This window comes from Abramis brama (assembly GCF_963993115.1).
Source record: "Abramis brama genome assembly, chromosome: 7".
In the NCBI taxonomy this organism is placed as follows: domain Eukaryota; kingdom Metazoa; phylum Chordata; class Actinopteri; order Cypriniformes; family Leuciscidae; genus Abramis; species Abramis brama.
In genome coordinates this window covers 25,307,525-25,326,752 of record NC_139969.1, presented here as the reverse complement: position 1 = coordinate 25,326,752, position 19,228 = coordinate 25,307,525, and the positions used below count along the sequence as shown (strand labels likewise).

The window sequence follows — 19,228 nt, the reverse complement described above, 5'->3', positions numbered from 1 at the left end:
AAATCAAGTAAAAAGTATACACTGTGTTAATGAAGTTAATGTTGGAAAAACAAATACTCTGAACACCAAGTGAATTGACATACACTGAGAAAGTTAAAAAGTGTAAAGTTGTGCCCCGCTCTCTCCTACATGCAGCCTGCCAGAGTGTTTTATGTTATTTATTATTCATTACTTAGTGGTGCTATTAGTTAACACATTTTATTAAACGATTTGACTTTCCTATCCATCAGATTCTTTTTTATATAATTATTTTCAACCATCAACTATTATGACAGGCCTGACATTTCAAACCAATGGACCTACGTGCAGCTCTCCAGTCAGTCTATAGGACACTATTCAAAGAATAACAGCCCTGAATATCTCAGCATGCTACGGCTGCAAAACCACAGACCACCGAGGTGGTTTACACTTTATGTATTCTCCAGTGTTTTCAGCACAATGCTTGACTAGCAACAGTCACTAACAGCTATTTCATTGCCACATTATGTTTAGCCCTCAAAAGATTTCAGACTCGGACGTGGTTGGATTCTTGCATTCAGCTTTCACGGCACATCATAGGCCTCATTACAGCGTTAGCGACTCAAGGCTAATTGGGAATTCTGCTCACCTGAGCTATGAATGACAAGTCTGGAAAACAGGAAGAAGTGGACAGCTGGTAGATGAGCTCAGTGTGCATTGATTAAACCGACGCACATCTTATTTATCACAAAAGTACCAAAACACACATAATTCTTTGCTTCTCGAGCACCTGTTCTTCCCACATGGGACACAACAAGAGCACAGAATTGAAAATCCGCCTCTGCACGCATAAGACCAAGATCTTAAGGTTCTGCCTGGTTAAGGCTGGCACACATGCATTATAAGTATGCTGTATGCAATGCTAATATAACATTTGTGCATAAAGGAATATGATAAATTCCACAAAACTATATTTCATGTGGTTTGACAATATCATTCTATTCATTTCTGCCATTGCTTGTGATGATGTGGCATCGACAACCACTCATTATAATCAGAAAGTTATAAAGACTGTCCACAGTCAGAGTTGGGTTGATTACATTTTTTTCCTGCATTTTTGCTGTCCAAAATCTGGAAGATAAATTAAAAGTAAAGCATACACCATAGTCCATAAAAAGTTAATTTAATAATACTTTCTCTCTCTCTCTCTCTCTCTCTCTCTCTCTCTCTCTCTCTCTCTCTCTCTCTCTATATATATATATATATATAGTACTATATAGTAATTTAGCACATGTAAAATTTACAAGTAATTTAACTAAAAAATTTACACTGATGAGCCAAAATATTATGATCAGTCACAGGTGAAGTGAACAACGTTGATCATCTCTCAACAAGGCCATATATTAAGGTCTGGGTAGATTAGATGATAATAGATGAGCAAACAATTATAAAGGAAAATAAAGGAATAAAGATCTGGCAAGGCGACTGTGTCAGAGTATCTCTGAAATGGCAAGGCTTGTGGGTTGCTCCTGGTCAGCAGTGGTGAGAATTTACCAACAGTGTCCGAAGAAGGGCAAACCACAAACCGGCAACAGGGTGTTGGGCCCAAAACCCAAGGCTCAAAAACCCAAAACCCAAGGCACGGAGGCTTTCCCATCTGGTCCAAGCCAACAGAAGGTCTACTATGGCACAAGTCACACAAAATTTTAATAATGGGAGGAATGCGTCACAACACACAATGCATCGCACTCTGCTTCGGGGGCCTTGTAGAGTCCATGCTGCGGTGGGTCGGCACTGTTTTGGCAGCACGTGGAAGACCAATTAAGCAGGTGGTCATAATGTTTTGGCTCATCAGTGTATATTATATATCTAAAAAAAAACCCACTGATGAATCAAATTCAGGAAGCGAACAGGAATTTAAAAGGCATTCTCATTTCTCATCCATGATGATTAGTAAATGAAATTTTGATGGTGCTAAAAATAAATATTCACCACTTACCCAGTGTACCCCATAAATTGCCTTTTTTATACATAGAGAGATCTCCTCTTCTCTGCCTGGCAGTAAGCACAGCAGGACACTTTCTCTTTCACACGCAATGTTCCTTCCTGACTCTCTAAGCCCATCCCACCAAAGACATGGATTTCAATTTCTACTGAATTATTAGACGCGTGGTCACATGCAGCTATATATCTGCACGAGGAGGGTCCTGCCTACCATGAATCTTAACAGAGAGATAAATTGCTCGTGTGATTACAGCAGAAGACTTGATGACAGATGAAAGCCATTACAGCTTAATTAAATTCTGCACTTTCATCAAATTTATCTTTATGCGAGAGCCATATGTTTCATAACCTCACATGTAATATGAGCTGCGTAGAAGTGGCGTGTCGCTGCGATGGTGATCATTTGCAGGGAAGGGGGATGATGCAACAGTCGAAGGCTATTGATTTAAAAAACCTGCAGGGGCAATAATGTTATTTTGATTTCATATGCAAGCCTGTTGCATTGTGAATCTCTTGCCAAAACAGGTGCTAATATTGCTTTTGATATAGGTGGTCCTTGGTTTCCTCTGTTGGGCACAGATGTGTCCTGGTATTGGGTTTTTAATAACTTGCTGTCAGTCTGAGCTTTGCCCCTGCATTATGAGGGTCTTTATAACATGGGGAAAGGCTAGAACAATATCAAAAGCATGTATACTCATACCCCCCCCCCCCCCCCCCCCCCCTCCACACACACACACACACACACACAAAAACACTTCAGGTGCACTAGAGCTAATATAGCCATAAAAGATCATGCATGCATTGCTGCAGTGTTGAGAATGCAAAGGAGAATATTCATAAACCGAAATGTCGCAGCTGCCTTCCACCTCGTGATGCAGCATACCATAAAATGTCCTTTGCTTGTGACTGCATAAGTATATGGCTTGTATTTGATGGTAGTGACTTAGCTTTGAGTGGACCTGCACTGAGGGGGCCAGAGGGTTCTCCTCCCACCATCTGGACAGTGCTGAGCCTCTCGCTGTCCCTGAGCTACAGTTACTGACTTCATTAGATTTATTAGGGCAATGAGCCCCCTGCCTTGAGCCGAGAACTTAACAGATGTGCCACCACTCAATGCCAAGATAGCTAAGAAGCTAAAGAAGAGGATGACTTCTAGCTCTCAATTTTCAGAAAAGCAACAAAAAGTCCCTAACATAACATTTTAAAGTTTATACCATAAACTTTTTGTCTTAGGAGGCAAGGGAGGCCGTGCCTCCTCTAGAAAATGTATGTATATATTATATTGTATTGTATTTATATTATATTATTGTATTGTGATTTATATTATATTATATTAGATATTGGATATAAATAGTCAAATGCTTAAGAGTGAATTGTTGGATTATTATTGCAGTGATTATTATGTTTCTAGCATGTTATACTGTATGTTTGGCAACTGTTCTTCTAATCCCAATTGAAGGAGTGTGTAGCTTTTTATTTCTTAAACAACCATGTAGGAAGACACGTCAAGGCCATATTCCAGGATGACAATGTCAAGATTCATCAAGCTCAAACTGTAAAAGAATGGTTGGGAGGGAGCATGAAGAATCATTTTCACACATGAATTAGCATCTCTGCGTCCAGGCCTTAAATTCATTGAAAGTCTTTGAGATGTGCTGGAGTAGACTTTACAGAGTGCTTGACTCTCGCATTGCCAATACAAGATCTTGACCAAAAATGAATGCACCGCTTCATGGAAATAACATCACAACATTTATTACCATCAAGAGGTGCATACATTTTTGGTCAAGATCTTGTATTGACACCAGTTAGTTGTCGCTCTGCCTGCGCCACAAACTTCTGGGTCTTCAGCTGCGCTTTGTCCCTCAACCCCTTCGGCCTCCTGATACGCCATGGTCTATAGTTTCACCGGCTCCACCTCAGTCCTCTGGCACCCTGGTTCCCCCTCGGATCCATTGTGCCGCTTGTTCTCGTTGGCTCTTCAGCGCCACCTGGGTCTCTGCAATCTCCGTCTCAGTCTGTCGTCCCTCTGATTTCGTCTGCCAAGTCTCCACCATGGCTTCTCCCTTCCTTGACTCCACTGTGGGCCTTCATCCTGGCTGTGCTCTCTGGGTTCCAAACTTATCTTGTTTCAGCCACTTGCCAAGGAAACATTTCTCATTTTCATTTAATTTAACTTGAAGTACCAAAACATTGTTGTAATAAAAGTAATAATAAAACAAGTTATAAAACACTGATTTCAGATGCCCACCATATGCTACTGGTTTATACACATGCAGCCTACGGGCTTATTGTTGGTCTTTTTTTGTTGCTGTTGTTGCTCTGAAAGTAAAATGTCATTTGGAACAAGACTGAAAAGGTCACGTTTTGGTGCTTGATGGAGCACTATGCTTTCCCATGAGTCATGTCGAGAGAGAGATGGCAGGATGTACTCACAGATATTGGCAGTTCCCTTGGGGATGGGCAGGTAGGAGCCCATGCTCCAGGCTCGGCCCTGGAAGTGTCTCTTGCAGCGTGCACAGTCCGGGCCCGTGGTGTTGTGTTCACACTCGCAGCCCAGCTTCCCTTTGTCAAAAACACAGCTGTTGGCATGGAGATTGCACTTGCACCTAGCAGGATGGAGAACAAAACATCATAATCAACGTAAAATGTCAGCCCAGGCTACCGTTTCTATGTTGGTGGCGCGAACAAAGAACCAGGCACAACGTTTGACGTCTTATACAAATCTTAATATTAATTTCGTTGCGATGGGTTCGGAGCCTCTTAGTGGCATATCCATTACAAACTCCAACCTTTAACGTAGGCTTCCCATGATGCTGCGGAAGAGAGCTTCATTATGCCGTTAAAAACAGAGCTCATTTGACTGTGCCCCTGCGGAGATACTGAATAGAAGCGTGGGTCACATCTGTGACACAAAAGCAGAATGAAAGCCTCTCAGTGGTTGGGCTTTAACATTGGAAAAGGGAAAGAATAAAAGAAGTGGAAAGTCTATCGACACTAACAGCACCTCTTCAAAGTTCCTCTGATGTCTGCTGGGAAAGAGATTTTGACAAAGAGTCACTGTTGTTTCAGAGTGTTTAGAGAGCATTAAATGTAGGAGGAAATCAGGCTTTCTGAAGTTTGGAGTTTATGTCAAAACAAGGATGCCTTCCAAGAATTTTATTTTATATGAAGGTGTCAGTGGTGTTATTATTTATCCTAAATTCCTAGTTAAAACAAAGAGAACTTCAGAGACACTGCGGCGATTGCGGATGATTATCTTAGCTGCCACTCGAGATGAGTGGTCTCACTTTCCATATCTACTCTAAATATAATTTGCAGTCATTGATTTTGCCAGGAGACAAAAGGTTACAACCGTGTTGTGTACTTCTGACCTCCGCCTCCCTGTGTGATGGGCAGCGGTTAATGAGATCATTGAGCATTCTGGATATGCTACACCTCTCTGGAGGCTTTCTGTTCGGTATGATATCAAGGCAGTATTTGTTTTTCTGCAGTGCGTTCAAAGGAGGACTTTTGCTCTTTGTAGAACCGCGGCGGTGAGGATATGTGGCTACCTCCTGCTGTGAACTCGAGACAGACGTGTTACAGAAATACATCCATTCCAATTGACTTTCTACTTTTCATGACATTACACATTAATGATTAATAACTGCGGGAAAACAACAGAAAAATACTCTAATTTCAGCTTCCATGATGGTCTATTAACGCCAAATGGAGCTAGAGTAAATGCATTGACTTTGGATGGACCCGTTAAATGTTGTTAATTTAGATTATTATTATTTTTTGTAAAATAAAGCATTCAGTATTATAATGTAGTGAACTGAATGTTTTGGCATTGATATGAATAGGCTACTTTCCAATATTGCCATTACGGAAGTGCACTGATTCATTGGCTCTCTGGAGTATCATAAAAGGTAGTCAATTAAATATCTTCCATATCTCTAATCTGTGGATGTATCTAACTGCCCTTCATCTAGATAGTAAAATTCCCTAAAGTGGTGTGCTTTGAGATCTGACCCTCGGGTTAATTAAAAACCAGCCGAAACTGGATCATCAAGCCGATGTCACGAAGTTCAGTGTATCCGTGGAGCAGCAGCAAGGGACGTGATGCTTTTGCCGTTGGCATTGTCATATTGAAATTGGAGGGACCGTTGAATATCATTCTGCTGGTGCCGCTGGGAGAACGCCTGGCACGGCAACCGTTTGTGCTGGCAGAAAGATGAAAATCCATTTAATAATTCTTTATTGGCCTTTTTTCTTCTAGCTCTCCCAGAGTGGGCTTTGGCCATTATCTAAGAGTGGCACCACTCAGTGACTCATTTAACTCCACTCTCCTCCCTCCTGTTATGAATCCAAGACGTAAGTGTTTTGCTTTGCGCACTCACTCTCTAAAGATATGGCTCAGGGCGTTATGCTGAGCGGCATTGTCTGTGAGGTGTAGTTCATAACTCATATTCATGAATTTTTGCCACGAAGGGACTTCTTTTCACTATTTGAATAAATGTGAGAAACAGTTTTGAATAAAAATAATCTACCCTTCTTTTTTAACGTTTGAACAGAAGACGTGCGTGGCTTATGTTATGAAATCATATGATGCAATGCTGTCTAAATGTTAGTTCTCACACAAAGGTGTCTACACTCCCATGCCCTATTACTATGAAACATAGCAACATCTAAAATATATGGTCTGTCTTCAGAGGAAGTAGAAAGCAGACTTTCATGTCAGTTCCTCTGCTATGTTTCATCCTGACCTTGGTTTCTACTGGAATGTGTTTTCCTTTGGCAGTCTCTCCCATTTTCCATTTTCTCTATGTTTGAGTTCCCTATACATCACTGCATTGCACAGTATTTAAGAGACACCCAATACTAAAATACATCCTTTCTTAACGCAATTGCAGTTTTTTGCCTGGTCCCAAATAGCTGTCTTTATGCCTCTGCTGTCTTTATGCCAATATATCTTTTCTTAGCATCTTTGATAAGTTTATAGTTTTTTTTTATTATTATACTCCATATCTTTTATAAAGAAAGCAAATTACAGAAGCTATTGTGTGTCAATTTCTTCATTATTGTTATTGTGCTTGAATACCATAAGTTTATCTCTGAAAAAATGCATGTTATATTGCTGTGTTATTACTTAATGGCCTCTGCAAATGAAACTAAATAACAGAGTTATTTTGAAGCTGAAGTGCATTACAGGCTCATCTCAGTCCTGCTGTTTACTATCAATTGTCAGCCTTATCTTGTATTGTTTGCAAATGCCTGAGGCTATACAAAGGTTATAATGTGAAGTCTTATCAAGCAAAGTTCATTGTTAAAAGATGAGATCATATTACATTTGGATGCAAATGAAAGGTGTACATTGTAATTTATTAAAATGTTTTGAACAAAGAAATAAATACCCAGCTAACAAAAATCTGTTCTAAGAACATGCTAATGTTCATATTAACATAACCATTTAAAAACGGTATTTCTATATGTTCCCAACATTAATGAAACATTACAATAGGGGTTCCTATGATGCATATTTTTGATCTTCATTATCATAGACAAAAAAAAAAAAACTTTGTTAAACATTTTATTCAGCAATTTTGTTGACGAGACTCACACTTTTAAATTTGTTCCTTTTCCTCGTGCACATTTACATTTCCCCTTCTCCTATTCTCACTTGTGTTTACTTCTCTACTCCATGCGGCTAGTCGCTCAACAAAAGCTGTTAGGGCAGATGTCGAGAGCCAGGCAGGTTCTCCAGTAACTAAGGTTAGTTGACATACTGTACAAAAGCGAGCGAACCTCTATGAAGTTCAGGAAGACGGACAGGTACGGGGTTTCTCGCAACTTCCTTTTTGATGAGATGGCTGTCAGATGTCTCTGTGCCTCCTCTAGAGTTTACATTTGGAGTCCAAGTCTGCTTCTCACTACAAAGACATCTAAGACTCTTCTAATCCTCAAGGCCAGAAGGTGAAGAAAGTTTCCAGGGGTCAAACAGCATGTAAAACTATGATTTTTACAGACACTGGTAAAGTTTCCTTACTGTACTGTACATGCTCAAAATTATTCTAAGATAAATATTTAAGTTCTACTTACTGGTGGTGTAAGTTAAAAGTTTAAAATGTACACATTTAAATTGCATGTAAAATCATGATTAAAATTGGTAATCTTTAAATTGTAAATTTCGAATAATTTTGAAATATTTAATTCAAATGGTTAAAAGCATGCATGAACTCATAAAACTTAGAAAACTACGTTTGAAAAAATACAGTTCATGGCAGTTCAGCTACATTTTCTTTGGCATTAATAAACTAATTGAAGTTATGCAGGCTTCTGCTGCTCAGGATATACTTGAAGGGCTTCATGTGGTCATGTGATCATGTTATATTTCCATGAGATGACCCGCTTCATGGAAATATAAAACAGATTTTATTATACTGGCATGGCTGTATTCATTCTCCTAATTTTAAAAATCACTATACCAGCTAACAAGGAACATTCTCAGAACTTTGGCTAACGTTCTGTCAAAATTCTCTCGAAGTTATGATATAAATACATTAATATAATGTTTGTTCAAAGTTATCTGTTTTTTATTAAAGTTATCAAAACGTTAACGCAAAAACATTATATATCGCTCATAGAAGTTTGTTTCTGAAACGTTTTCATTGGATGTTTATCTAACTTTTTTTTTTTTAATGTTGCTACATTATGTTTCAGAATGTTTAGAGAACATTTAAAAATAAAGTTCCCATAATGTTTGCAAAATGATAAATAAATATATATAACCCAGTGACAGGAGTCATATGGATTACTTTTATGATGGATGATTGTGTTCGGCTGAAAGAAGAAAGTCCCAGTAAAACTGATTGATGAAATATTGATTAAATGTACAGGGTATTTTCGTCAAAAAAAAGACAAAAACTATGACTGAAACAAAAAATGTGTAAAAATAACACTGTATTTAGACTGTCTATCTATTGTAAAGCTGTCACCCACTATATAATAGCAGCTCCAGTGAAATACCACAAGCCTAGCCTATGTTATTTCTTTATTCAGTTTTACATGATACTACAGCAAATGCATAAGTATCACAATTGCATTTTGACATGCCCAGTGCCTCGGGTGTACTGAAACTTCAATAATGATCCTAAAAGTCATGGCCACATTATTCACCATTGTGATGCTTTTGAAATGAGGATTCCTATTAGGACTGACTGACTCTGCGCGGTGGCTAATTTCCTCACTCATCTGGGTGGAATGTAATACATCTCAGGCAAATTGTTTGTGTCTCACCTCAAAATTTAGTCGACCCTGGAGGGGCTCTCCAGATTTCAGGGGAAATATTAGGAATTCATCACAGCGTAATTCGCCTACTCCGATTATTCCACTGCAACCAAATCCGATTTGAATTTGTGGCACTCTGGTTGGCATTGCTGGGAGCTACGCCTGCAATTTGTTTCAACGACAGGCCCTATTATAGAGCATTTACTCTGATCTGCATGAATATTATGCTAATAAGGGACTCCGTCCCATCCCTGCTTTGATCAAACACAACCTTGTCCTCATCTTCAAAGCTGCTTGGTTAAACAGTGAAGTGGGGACACAGCACATGTGGAAGTATGTGATAAAGTGCTGTGATTATTGATAAATATAGTGGTGGAACGGTTTCTGGAAAATGGGGAATTAAATGGTGCATAAATATAATAGAAAAGACAGACGTTAATGTGTTTTTCAATCTAATTTAATCAGCATATGCATCTGTATTTACATTCACAAGGTCTGTTAAAGAAAACTCACATAATTTTGATTCCAAAAGCAACTGGGATAAATGAATAATGTAGTGTTATTTTTGAGATCGTAAAAATGTGTTGATATACAAGTTTACTGCAGTGCCTCAAGGGAGAGTTTATGTTGATGTTTTTTTCTCTTCCAGTTACTCGTTTATTATTGATGATTGCAGCAAAGCTTCTCATTAGGCATTATTAAATATATTAGACGTGAATCAAAAATTATTGGCAGGAAACATGGCCAGTTGTGACAAACATTTGTACTCAAAAGCTCAGCCTATGACTTTCAAATCAAGCCTCATGTGAACGGGGCAATTTGCAGTTTAAAAATCTGAATTGCCATTCATTTATGCTTCCGAAGAGTTCACAAGGACAGGCCATCATCGACTGACACCTTCTGAATAAAATATTACATTCAATAAAATAACTAATTCAATGTTTATGAATTAAACAGTTGTTGATGGCTTCTGAAAAACATTCTGAAATGTTTTTATATCTGCTGTGGTTGTGCATTAGTATGAGTTCAGGGAACATAATTCACAAGAAAAATGAGTGTTGAAGTATTGAACTAGGTTGATCTTTGTGCAAGATGCTGTAAGTTGGCACTCTTTGACATGTGAAGCATTTATTTTAGTATTACAACACGAGAGTCTGCTGGGATGCAGCTTTTTTTCAGGGATTTTTTCTTTGGAGCGTTTCATCTGAATAATCTTTCCTCAGATCATGCATATTTAAATTGAGCTAAAAGATTTCAATGGCCTAAAAATATATTTGATTGAATATGAAATAATCTTAAAAAGTGGAGCGCTATGTAAAGGGATCTTGAAAGCCGCTGTTTAGATCATGAGCCCTCATGGCCTGTTTTTGTTTTGCTGTTAAAAATCTACTGATCAGCAGTCAATAAAGGTATAGTTCACCTAAAGATGAAAGTACTGTCGTCATTTACTCACCCTTATGTCTTTCCAAACCTGTATGACTTTCTTTGTTTTATAGAATACAGAAGGTGAATTCTGAAGAATGTGATGGTTGCTGTTTTCTATATGCGGTTACAATTAAGGAGAAAGGGGCTTTCAAGCTTCAAAAAGGATGCAAAAGCATAAATAATAATAAAATAAGTGGTTCACACAGCTGTGCTCAAAAGTTTACACACCCCTTGCAGAATCTGTACAAATATTAATATACTTTAACAAAATACGACAGATCATAAAAATTGCATTTAGTAGTACTGCCCTCCAAAAGCTACTTGCATGTTTCCCAGAAGACAACTATCACAAAACATAAAAATAGTCATTGATCATCCATGTAATGTCACAGTATTAAGAATCAAGCATATGTACACTTTTGAAGGGGGTCATTTTTATAAATTCAGCTATTTTTTGTCTAGTTTACTACATGTAAACATCTGTTGTGTGAAATATCTTATTCAGGATACTAAATAAAAAATAACATGCAAGATTTATGTCACGGTTTAAGAAGGTAGCCTATAAATAACTACAGTATTTATTAAACATAAGCCAACAACTCGAAACTATGTGCCTTGCACAAACAATATTGGATAAAAAATGAGTGAAGTGAGGAACTGAAATGCACATGGTGATGAACTAAATAATGAACAGCTGTGATGATTAAATTAATTTACATTTTGTATACTGAGTTAACTGTTTGTATGCAGATATAGTTGGATGTACTTATACTGTATATTCAACTTTATAAAATACATAATTTTCATTCTTATGGTGAACTATCACTTTTATAAATAATGTGTTTGCATGCACGAATTTACATTATTATATTTTACAATTTGACCGTGTAAAAGCATAATATAAATGCTAAATGTACTCTTGTATCAAGTAAAGGTCAGAAACAGTTTAAGCAAAACATGTTTAGCACATACACATTTTTGTCCAACTTTGCATGTCACCTTTACTGGCATTCAGACAGGTTAATTAATGGTGACTGGTGACAATCTAATGGTTTCAAAATCTCATGCAAACTTGCTTTTCTTGTGTTTTCAGGTTTTAATTGTCTTATTTTTCATTCTCAGGGTCTTGTACAGATTAACACACTCAATCTTAGTTTTAAAAATGTTTGAAGGCTACAATTTTCTTCGATTTTATCATTAGAATGTGAATGAAAAACAGCCAATTAATTTACAACCTAACATTATTATGGAGCTGCAGTTATGAATGGAGTTATGAATCATAATGGCACTTGTTTGTTTTGTATTTTCCTTCTATACCTCTCTCTTCTAGAGGGACTTTTGAGGCATTGCTTCAGAACTACTAACCCCATCCTAGTGAATAACTACAAAAAAAAAAAAAAAAAAAAAAAAAAACCAAGCCTGCTCAAAATACCTCCTCTGTAATATTCTTCTCTATGTCAGAAATTTTTGGGATTAAATTGAATTGAAAAACCCAAAGGCAGGAGAAGATATTGGATGTACCTGTATTCCCATGTGACTTGCCTCAGGAACTAATAAATGGCGAAAATATGGTGACTGCAAAGAAGCAGATGCCTCATATTGTACATTTATTTAATCGTAAACATAAGCTGTTTGCTGAAACATACATCACTTTTCCTTTCTTACCATTACCTAATGAAGTTATTTTTGCTTTATGTGAAATATATTTTTTTTAAATAAGTCAAAAGACTTTCTCCCTTGCATTGTTAAAAGAGAAGCTCAAAGAAGCTTTTATCAAAAAATCGGTTTGCCAGTAAATTTTAATTGATGCATCACATTTATGGTCTTATTGAGTTAAAACGGAAAGCAGTATTTTTGAAGTATGATGACTCAACTTTAGCTTTTAATGAACCCAAGATTTCCGTTGAGGATAATTTGGACTAGACTGTGCGAGCCATAGTTCATAAGCAGACTATAGGTGGAGATCCTTCCCAACATCAAGCACTGCACCCTCCATACCTCCCTCTTCTCACAGACTCTCAACACATCAAAGCCAAACAACAGCAGCCCCACATGCCTTCATTAAGACATAGAGCAGCCACTTATCTCCTCTTTGCTCTATTTAAGGTTTCAAAAATGAACATGAGGGGTGCTGACAAACTCATTTTAGATCTACAATGTGTTTTTTTCCCACAAACATATTTTTAAATGATCGGACTTCAAAGCTGACAGTTGATCTGAACCCCTTTATATATATATATTTTCTGGTGTGCATAATTCTGTTATTGACAAAGGACATTTTGTTAATGAATATGGACGTACAGATATGAGAGTGAATAAATGATGGGCTCTAGGATATTTTTTGTTTGTTTTTTAACATTGTATTGTTTACACTACAGTGAAGCTGTCTGCATCAGGTAAAACAATTTGCCAAATGTCAAACATTTTATTGTTTTGTTCGTTTATGCCTCAGTGATGGACCATGTGCATGAGTTCCCAAGATCTATTGGCTCATTCAACTCAATAAGCAAACAATTCCTGACAGAAGAGGAGTATTGTCTACTGTGGTGTGCATGTATATGACTTCCTTTGAACTATAAAAATGAGTTTGAAATATTGTGCAATGGGTCTTCAAATGAAAACGTATCAGTCTAGTGTTCTCTAAACTCTAAAGGTGTGCAATATAAAGGATCAAAAACCACGCGCCACCATCTACATAAAATACCCTCAGTAATCATTACAGATGCAAAGTCATATTAATGTCGCCCAACAGGCACACTTGCATGGTGATGTGTCCCCAGTGGTTATTATTTAATCAGCAGTAAATGGTCTTAATTAGTAGATTAGTCTCTTTCCAATTAGCTCACTCTGTAATTGCCCTAATCTACGATTGCAGTCCTTTGAATCCTAATTTAGAGCTGTGCATTTAGATTCACAAGGGACCTATCAAATGCGTCATTATAAACCAAGTTATTCTCACATAAACCAGCTGCTTATGAGCAATTCCGGCCCAATTTGGAGAGCAGCTGCTGTGTTTTTGTTTCTATTGTGCCGTCATTTGACTTGTGAAGTCAAGCTGCACTTTTTGCCTTTTTATGCAAGCTGAATGAGACCTTTGAGGTCCATTTTATTTTTTATTGCCCATTGCAATGTCCCTCTTTCAGCATGACTTCTAATTTTAGAGTAGAATGAGAGTGGTCACTCATTATGCTTATTCTGTCATTTGACACAATGTGGAATCCTGCAAAAAAGCCAGGCAGACGGCCGTACGCAAGTCGACTTACGCCAAAAGAGTAACCCTTGAACTTGACGCACAAGCTGACGAACTTGAAGCCGTTATGAGCACTTTTATCATGGATGGATGCGCTTGATGGACTTTAAAAAAAAATATACCTATTGACACCCATTATAAAGCTTGGAAGAGCCAGGACATTTTTTAGAACTCCGATTGTATTCGTCTGAAAGAATAATGTCTTATATACCTAGTATGGCTTCAGGGTGAGTAAATCATGGGCTAATTTTCATCAGTGAACTATCCCTTTAAGGTCATTACATAGTATTGTGTATGGAACCTCGAAAAAAAAAAAAAAAAACTTTATTAATTGATAATCTGCCCCCGTAATCATAATTTGTGTGAAAAAGAATAAAAGTCGTTGGTGTTAAACAACTTATGGAAGCTTGTTTCCGCCACAGAATAAAAAATTAAAAAGGTAATTGCGAGTTTTTATCTCACAATTCAGATTTTTTATCTCACAATTGCGAGTTATAAGGTCAGAATTGTGAGATATAAAGTCGCAATTACCTTTTTAATTTTTTATTCTGTGGTAGAAACAAGCTTCCATAAGTTGTTTAACACCAACGACTTTTATTCTTTTTCAGAATTTTTTTTCCTCAGAATTGCATTTCTCACAATTCTGACTTTATAACACACAATTGCGACTTTATATCACACAATTCTGACTTTATATCTCGGAATTGTGAAACAAAAAGTCACAATTATCTTTTAAAATGTTTTATTCTGTGGCGTCCATAACAATTAGTGTTTGGAATTTAGCAAAACATTTTTTGGAGTTTTGCAAAAGTGTAGGTAGAAAAGTTTTTTCCAATGAGCCTAGATTGAGTTTGTCTTCTTACCGAAAAAAAAGAAAAAAAGAAAAGATTTACCTCAATCGTGCATAAAGGTTTTAATTGTACATTTTATTTGCATGTTATTTTTATACTATTTTTATAGGGTTTTTTTTCCAATAATTAATTTATTTTATTAATTTATTTTAGAATTAAGCAAAAATGATAGAAACCAAATGATAGGCATGTTCTGTGAAATTAAGACTCAGTCTCAAAGAGGCATTACCTTACCTGCCCTGCACTTTGATGTCCGAGATGGCGTAGAAGTATCTAGAGAGGTTGTTCTCATCTACCATTGTGGCTCCGGTGGCAGGCCGTAGAAGTCTGATGCGAAGGTCAGTGAGGGTGAAGAAATCCCTTAGGTTCTTGGTGGTGTCCAGCTGCCCATACAGAGAAGCCATGTTGTGCAGTCTCGGACCAGCAAGAAGGGCGAAGCGGTCTTTGATCTCAAAGCGTACAGTTTTGTCGTACTTCCACACATAGCCTGTTGAATAGACCTCAGTGCAGATGATTTCAAGCATACTGCTTTGGGTCAGCTGATGTACAGCTTTTGGCTCCATAGTAAAGGCATCCAAACAGTCAGCTGCATAAAACTGGTACGGCTGCCACGTACGACCGTAATCCAGCGACTTCTCCAAAACTAATTGCTCAGGTCGGCCAGACTCGAAGGTAAGGACAATGTCATCTGTGAGTTCTATTGTTTTGTTCCAGGACAGCGTGATGTTGACCTGAAGGGGCTTCGGATATTTCTTCCAGGAGGTCGACTGCCAGAATGTAGTGGGGTTTCGTCCTTCAGAGTCAAACATGAGCTCAGGCGGGTGGGCCAGCTCCTCGGTTTCAGCGTCGCATTCATTATTACACATATATGGGTTTTCCTGAAACACACACAGACCGGATTTGTTAATTTTGCAGTGAGCTAATAGTAACAGGTTTGCAGCTAGACACTGGCACTCATTTAAGGTGAACATAGGGAACCCACACTGAGATGTTTGATTCTCCACATGAATCACGATGTTAATGAACATATTCTTTGGTGAAAACACTTCAGTCTCCATTAACGCAATAAGTTGGACGTTTTCCTGAGGTGACTGCTAAGCACGGTGCTCAGAATGGCCATTGTGTGCATTCGGAGTGGTGTGTCTCACGAGAGCTGCTCAACGGTTACCCGCTCGCTCGCAACCACCCAAATTGCTAATGTAATTGATATTCTTGCTTGTTGGCCAGTTGGAATGGGAGTGGAATTCAGATGAGTGAAGTTGAAGGTACACACAGAGCTCCATGCATTTTTCATGTGTCTGTGTCTGCCCTGCACCGCTGAGCCGCTGTTTCTCAGATCAACTTTTTCATTAACATTCAGCACACCTCTGAGCCATAGCACAAATGACAATCAGCCATGAACTTTGAGGAGACGGCCATTAATTTCCGTCTTGTATACATGTTTGATCGGCCGCAATTGTCATAAATCTTGTTTTGTTTCAGGCACAAACAGCGGCGGAATGCAATTACAAAAGATGCATAACATCTAAAGGCTCTTGGGACAAAAGATTTAGCTTTGTTTGTGCAATAATTTTATCCCCATCGCTGCTGTCAGTGGAAGAATGGACAGATTGTGATGCTTCCTCACATCAAATTAATTATCTACTCTGCGTTGTTGGATCACAACGTGTTTCCCTTGTTTGTTTCGTCCAGGAATGTTCACAGGAAGATTTGATCTGAGCTTCTATGCTGAGCAAATACTGTTTCAGTCAGGCACAAGTGTTTAGTGAGGCAGAAGGATCACATCTACTTTAACAAAACATTCATCTACTGGAATTCATGTCATTCCAAAACCATATACTGGTTTTCATGGAACACAAAAATGTACATTTCTGAAGAATTTTTACACAATTCTCGCCATACAAGGAAAGTTCATAGTAACCAGGGGCTTTCAAGCAACGAAGATGACATTAAAAGCATAATAACAGTAGTTTACAATGTATGTGTCATATTTCATATGTGTCATATTCAGAATTGATTTTTAAATTTTGATTCCAGAAATTGAAATGTGCTAGCAAACAGGATGCAGAATTGCAATTTAAAACAGCCCGCTATGCTGCTTGATGTTGCAAACTGGAATTTGTTATCATATTATTTCAATGTATTATTGTAATCATAAACACACTGGTCTATAGTACAAGGTTTTACTGTTTCCTGCACTTTGATACTCTTCTAGTTATTTACCTATAGCGAATAATGAATCTGGGAGGGGCAGTTTTAAATTGGTTCAAATCTTTCCTAACAAATAGAACTTTCTCAGTTAAAATAGGAAATTCCACTTCCTCTTTACGTAAGCTAACCTGTGGTGTACCTCAGGGGTCTGTTCTGGCACCTACTCTCTTTTCTCTCTATCTACTTCCCTTGGGGTCCATCTTTAGGAAACACAGCGTTTCTTTCCACTGTTATGCTGATAATATGCAAATCTATATGCCTAATCTATAAAAAAAGCATGTTCTTAATAGTTTATCAGCGTGTCTGGATGACGTAAAATCATGGCTCTCAAAAAATTTTCTTTTCCTAAATTCAGATAAATCGGAAGTTATTGTCTTTGGCCCCTCTGAAACTAGAACACAAAACTTACCTAATCTTGAGTTCTTAAATTTTGCTATTTCATCCCAAGTGCGAAATCTGGGTGTGGAAATCGACAACGGCTTGAAATTCGACAGACAAATTGCCTCAGTAGTGGGCTATAGTTTTTTTATTTTTTATCTTCGCTCTCTCTCTAAAATTAAAACCTTTCTTTCTAACGCCTCTTTAGAGGTTGCTATCCACGCCTTCATTACATCTCGGCTGGATTACTGCAACTCTCTGTATTATGGTGTTTCAAAGACTCAAATTTCCCGTTTACAAGTCGTTCAAAATGCAGCAGCTAGATTCCTGAAGGGATGTAAAAAATTTGATCATGTTACACCCCTTCCTACATTGGTTACCTGTTCAGTATAGAATTGAATATAAAATTCTATTACTTGTCTACAAATCTTTAAATAATCTTGCACCATCTTACCTGACGGACTTACTTCACCCATACACTCCTAAGCGAGGACTTAGATCGGGAAACAAATTCCTCCTTCACATTCCCAGAACCCGCTTGAAAAAAAGGGGAAAATAGAGCCTTTGAAGTGGCTGGCCCCACTCTGTGGAATAATCTCCCGACCGAAATTAAAATGGCTTCCACTTTATCTGAGTTTAAAGTTGCTCTCAAAACTCATCTGTTTGTCTCGGCTTTTAACATGTAATTTATCCTGTTTTTATTGTTTCTAAGTGATTATTGATTGTTTCTTTCTTGTGTATCTATATTGTAATTATTGTACAGCACTTTGGTCGGCCGGTGGCCGGTAGTAAATGTGCTTTAGAAATAAACGGAACTTGAACTTGAACTTGAATCAGAAGTATTGCACATTCACACAAAATAGCTGGCTTCCAAGTTGAAAAATAAGGTGTATATAAACGTATACTTGGCTTTGATGTAATTATTTACATTAAAATAAAATATTATATTAAAAATTCCAATTTTACACAACCATGTCTTGCAGGTGTATATATTATATATATATATATATATATATAGTATATATATATTTATGTCTGTAGATTATAGCACACAAGCCTTTCTTTCTTTCTTTCTTTCTTTCTTTCTTTCTTTCTTTCTTTCTTTCTTTTTCTTCGTTGTAGCTCAGTAGTTCTTGGCCGCTATAAACAGTCATTTGGCAAGAGCACTGTAGTGATTCTTCAAAAGCATCTAATTTTGTGTCCCACAGAAAATACATATGGGTTTAAGAACAACATGTGGGAGATGAGGATAATTTTTGGCTGTAATCTTCTTTTTAGTCTTCATGTTACTGAACCATCGGTCCCCCTCTGTGTGCATTTAAAGTAGAACAGATTTACCACCTGCACACATATACTATCATTGATTTCTTCCTCCAACCGCATTACAACACTTACATACCCTGATATAGACAATACTGAGTGGCTTAATGTGACAAAGAGGGCCAGGCCTTCCACTGGATTCTCCTGCAGTGGCTCCCTGACCAAAAGCTGCTGCCTTATCCCGATCAATACGCTCTCTCCTCTTAACACTTGGGGATAGAGTGACCAATGTTGAAGGTGGCCATTGAAAAATCGATGTAGATTATATCCTATTCCAAGTATGGTCTCTGTTAGAGGAGGAAAGACAGTGTAGTGGTGCTCATTAGAATAGCTGACATCTCCATCAGCAGCACTGGACCACAGCAGTAATTTCCAAAGCTGCTCTCTATTAATCCCTGTTGATTAGAGAACCGCCATAGAAGTGTGCATCACAGACACTTCAACATAAAGGTCATGTTAGACTGGTCGCTAATGAGGTCCTGCCTCATAAAACCAAAGGGGCAATCCAATATTGTGTCTCGGATTGTGGTCCAATGGTTTGAACTGGGGATGTTAGGGC

General features: G+C 37.8%; 1 protein-coding gene across 1 annotated transcript in view; it reads right to left on the bottom strand.

The window, feature by feature from the left end:
- The window catches only part of ntng1b (netrin g1b), a 56,316-nt gene that overhangs the window by 10,641 nt on the left and 26,447 nt on the right, over positions 1 to 19,228 (bottom strand). Inside the window, 2 exon segments of the mRNA XM_084119094.1 lie at positions 4,399 to 4,571; positions 14,995 to 15,638. Coding sequence (XP_083975220.1) covers positions 4,399 to 4,571; positions 14,995 to 15,638 — 817 coding nt within the window.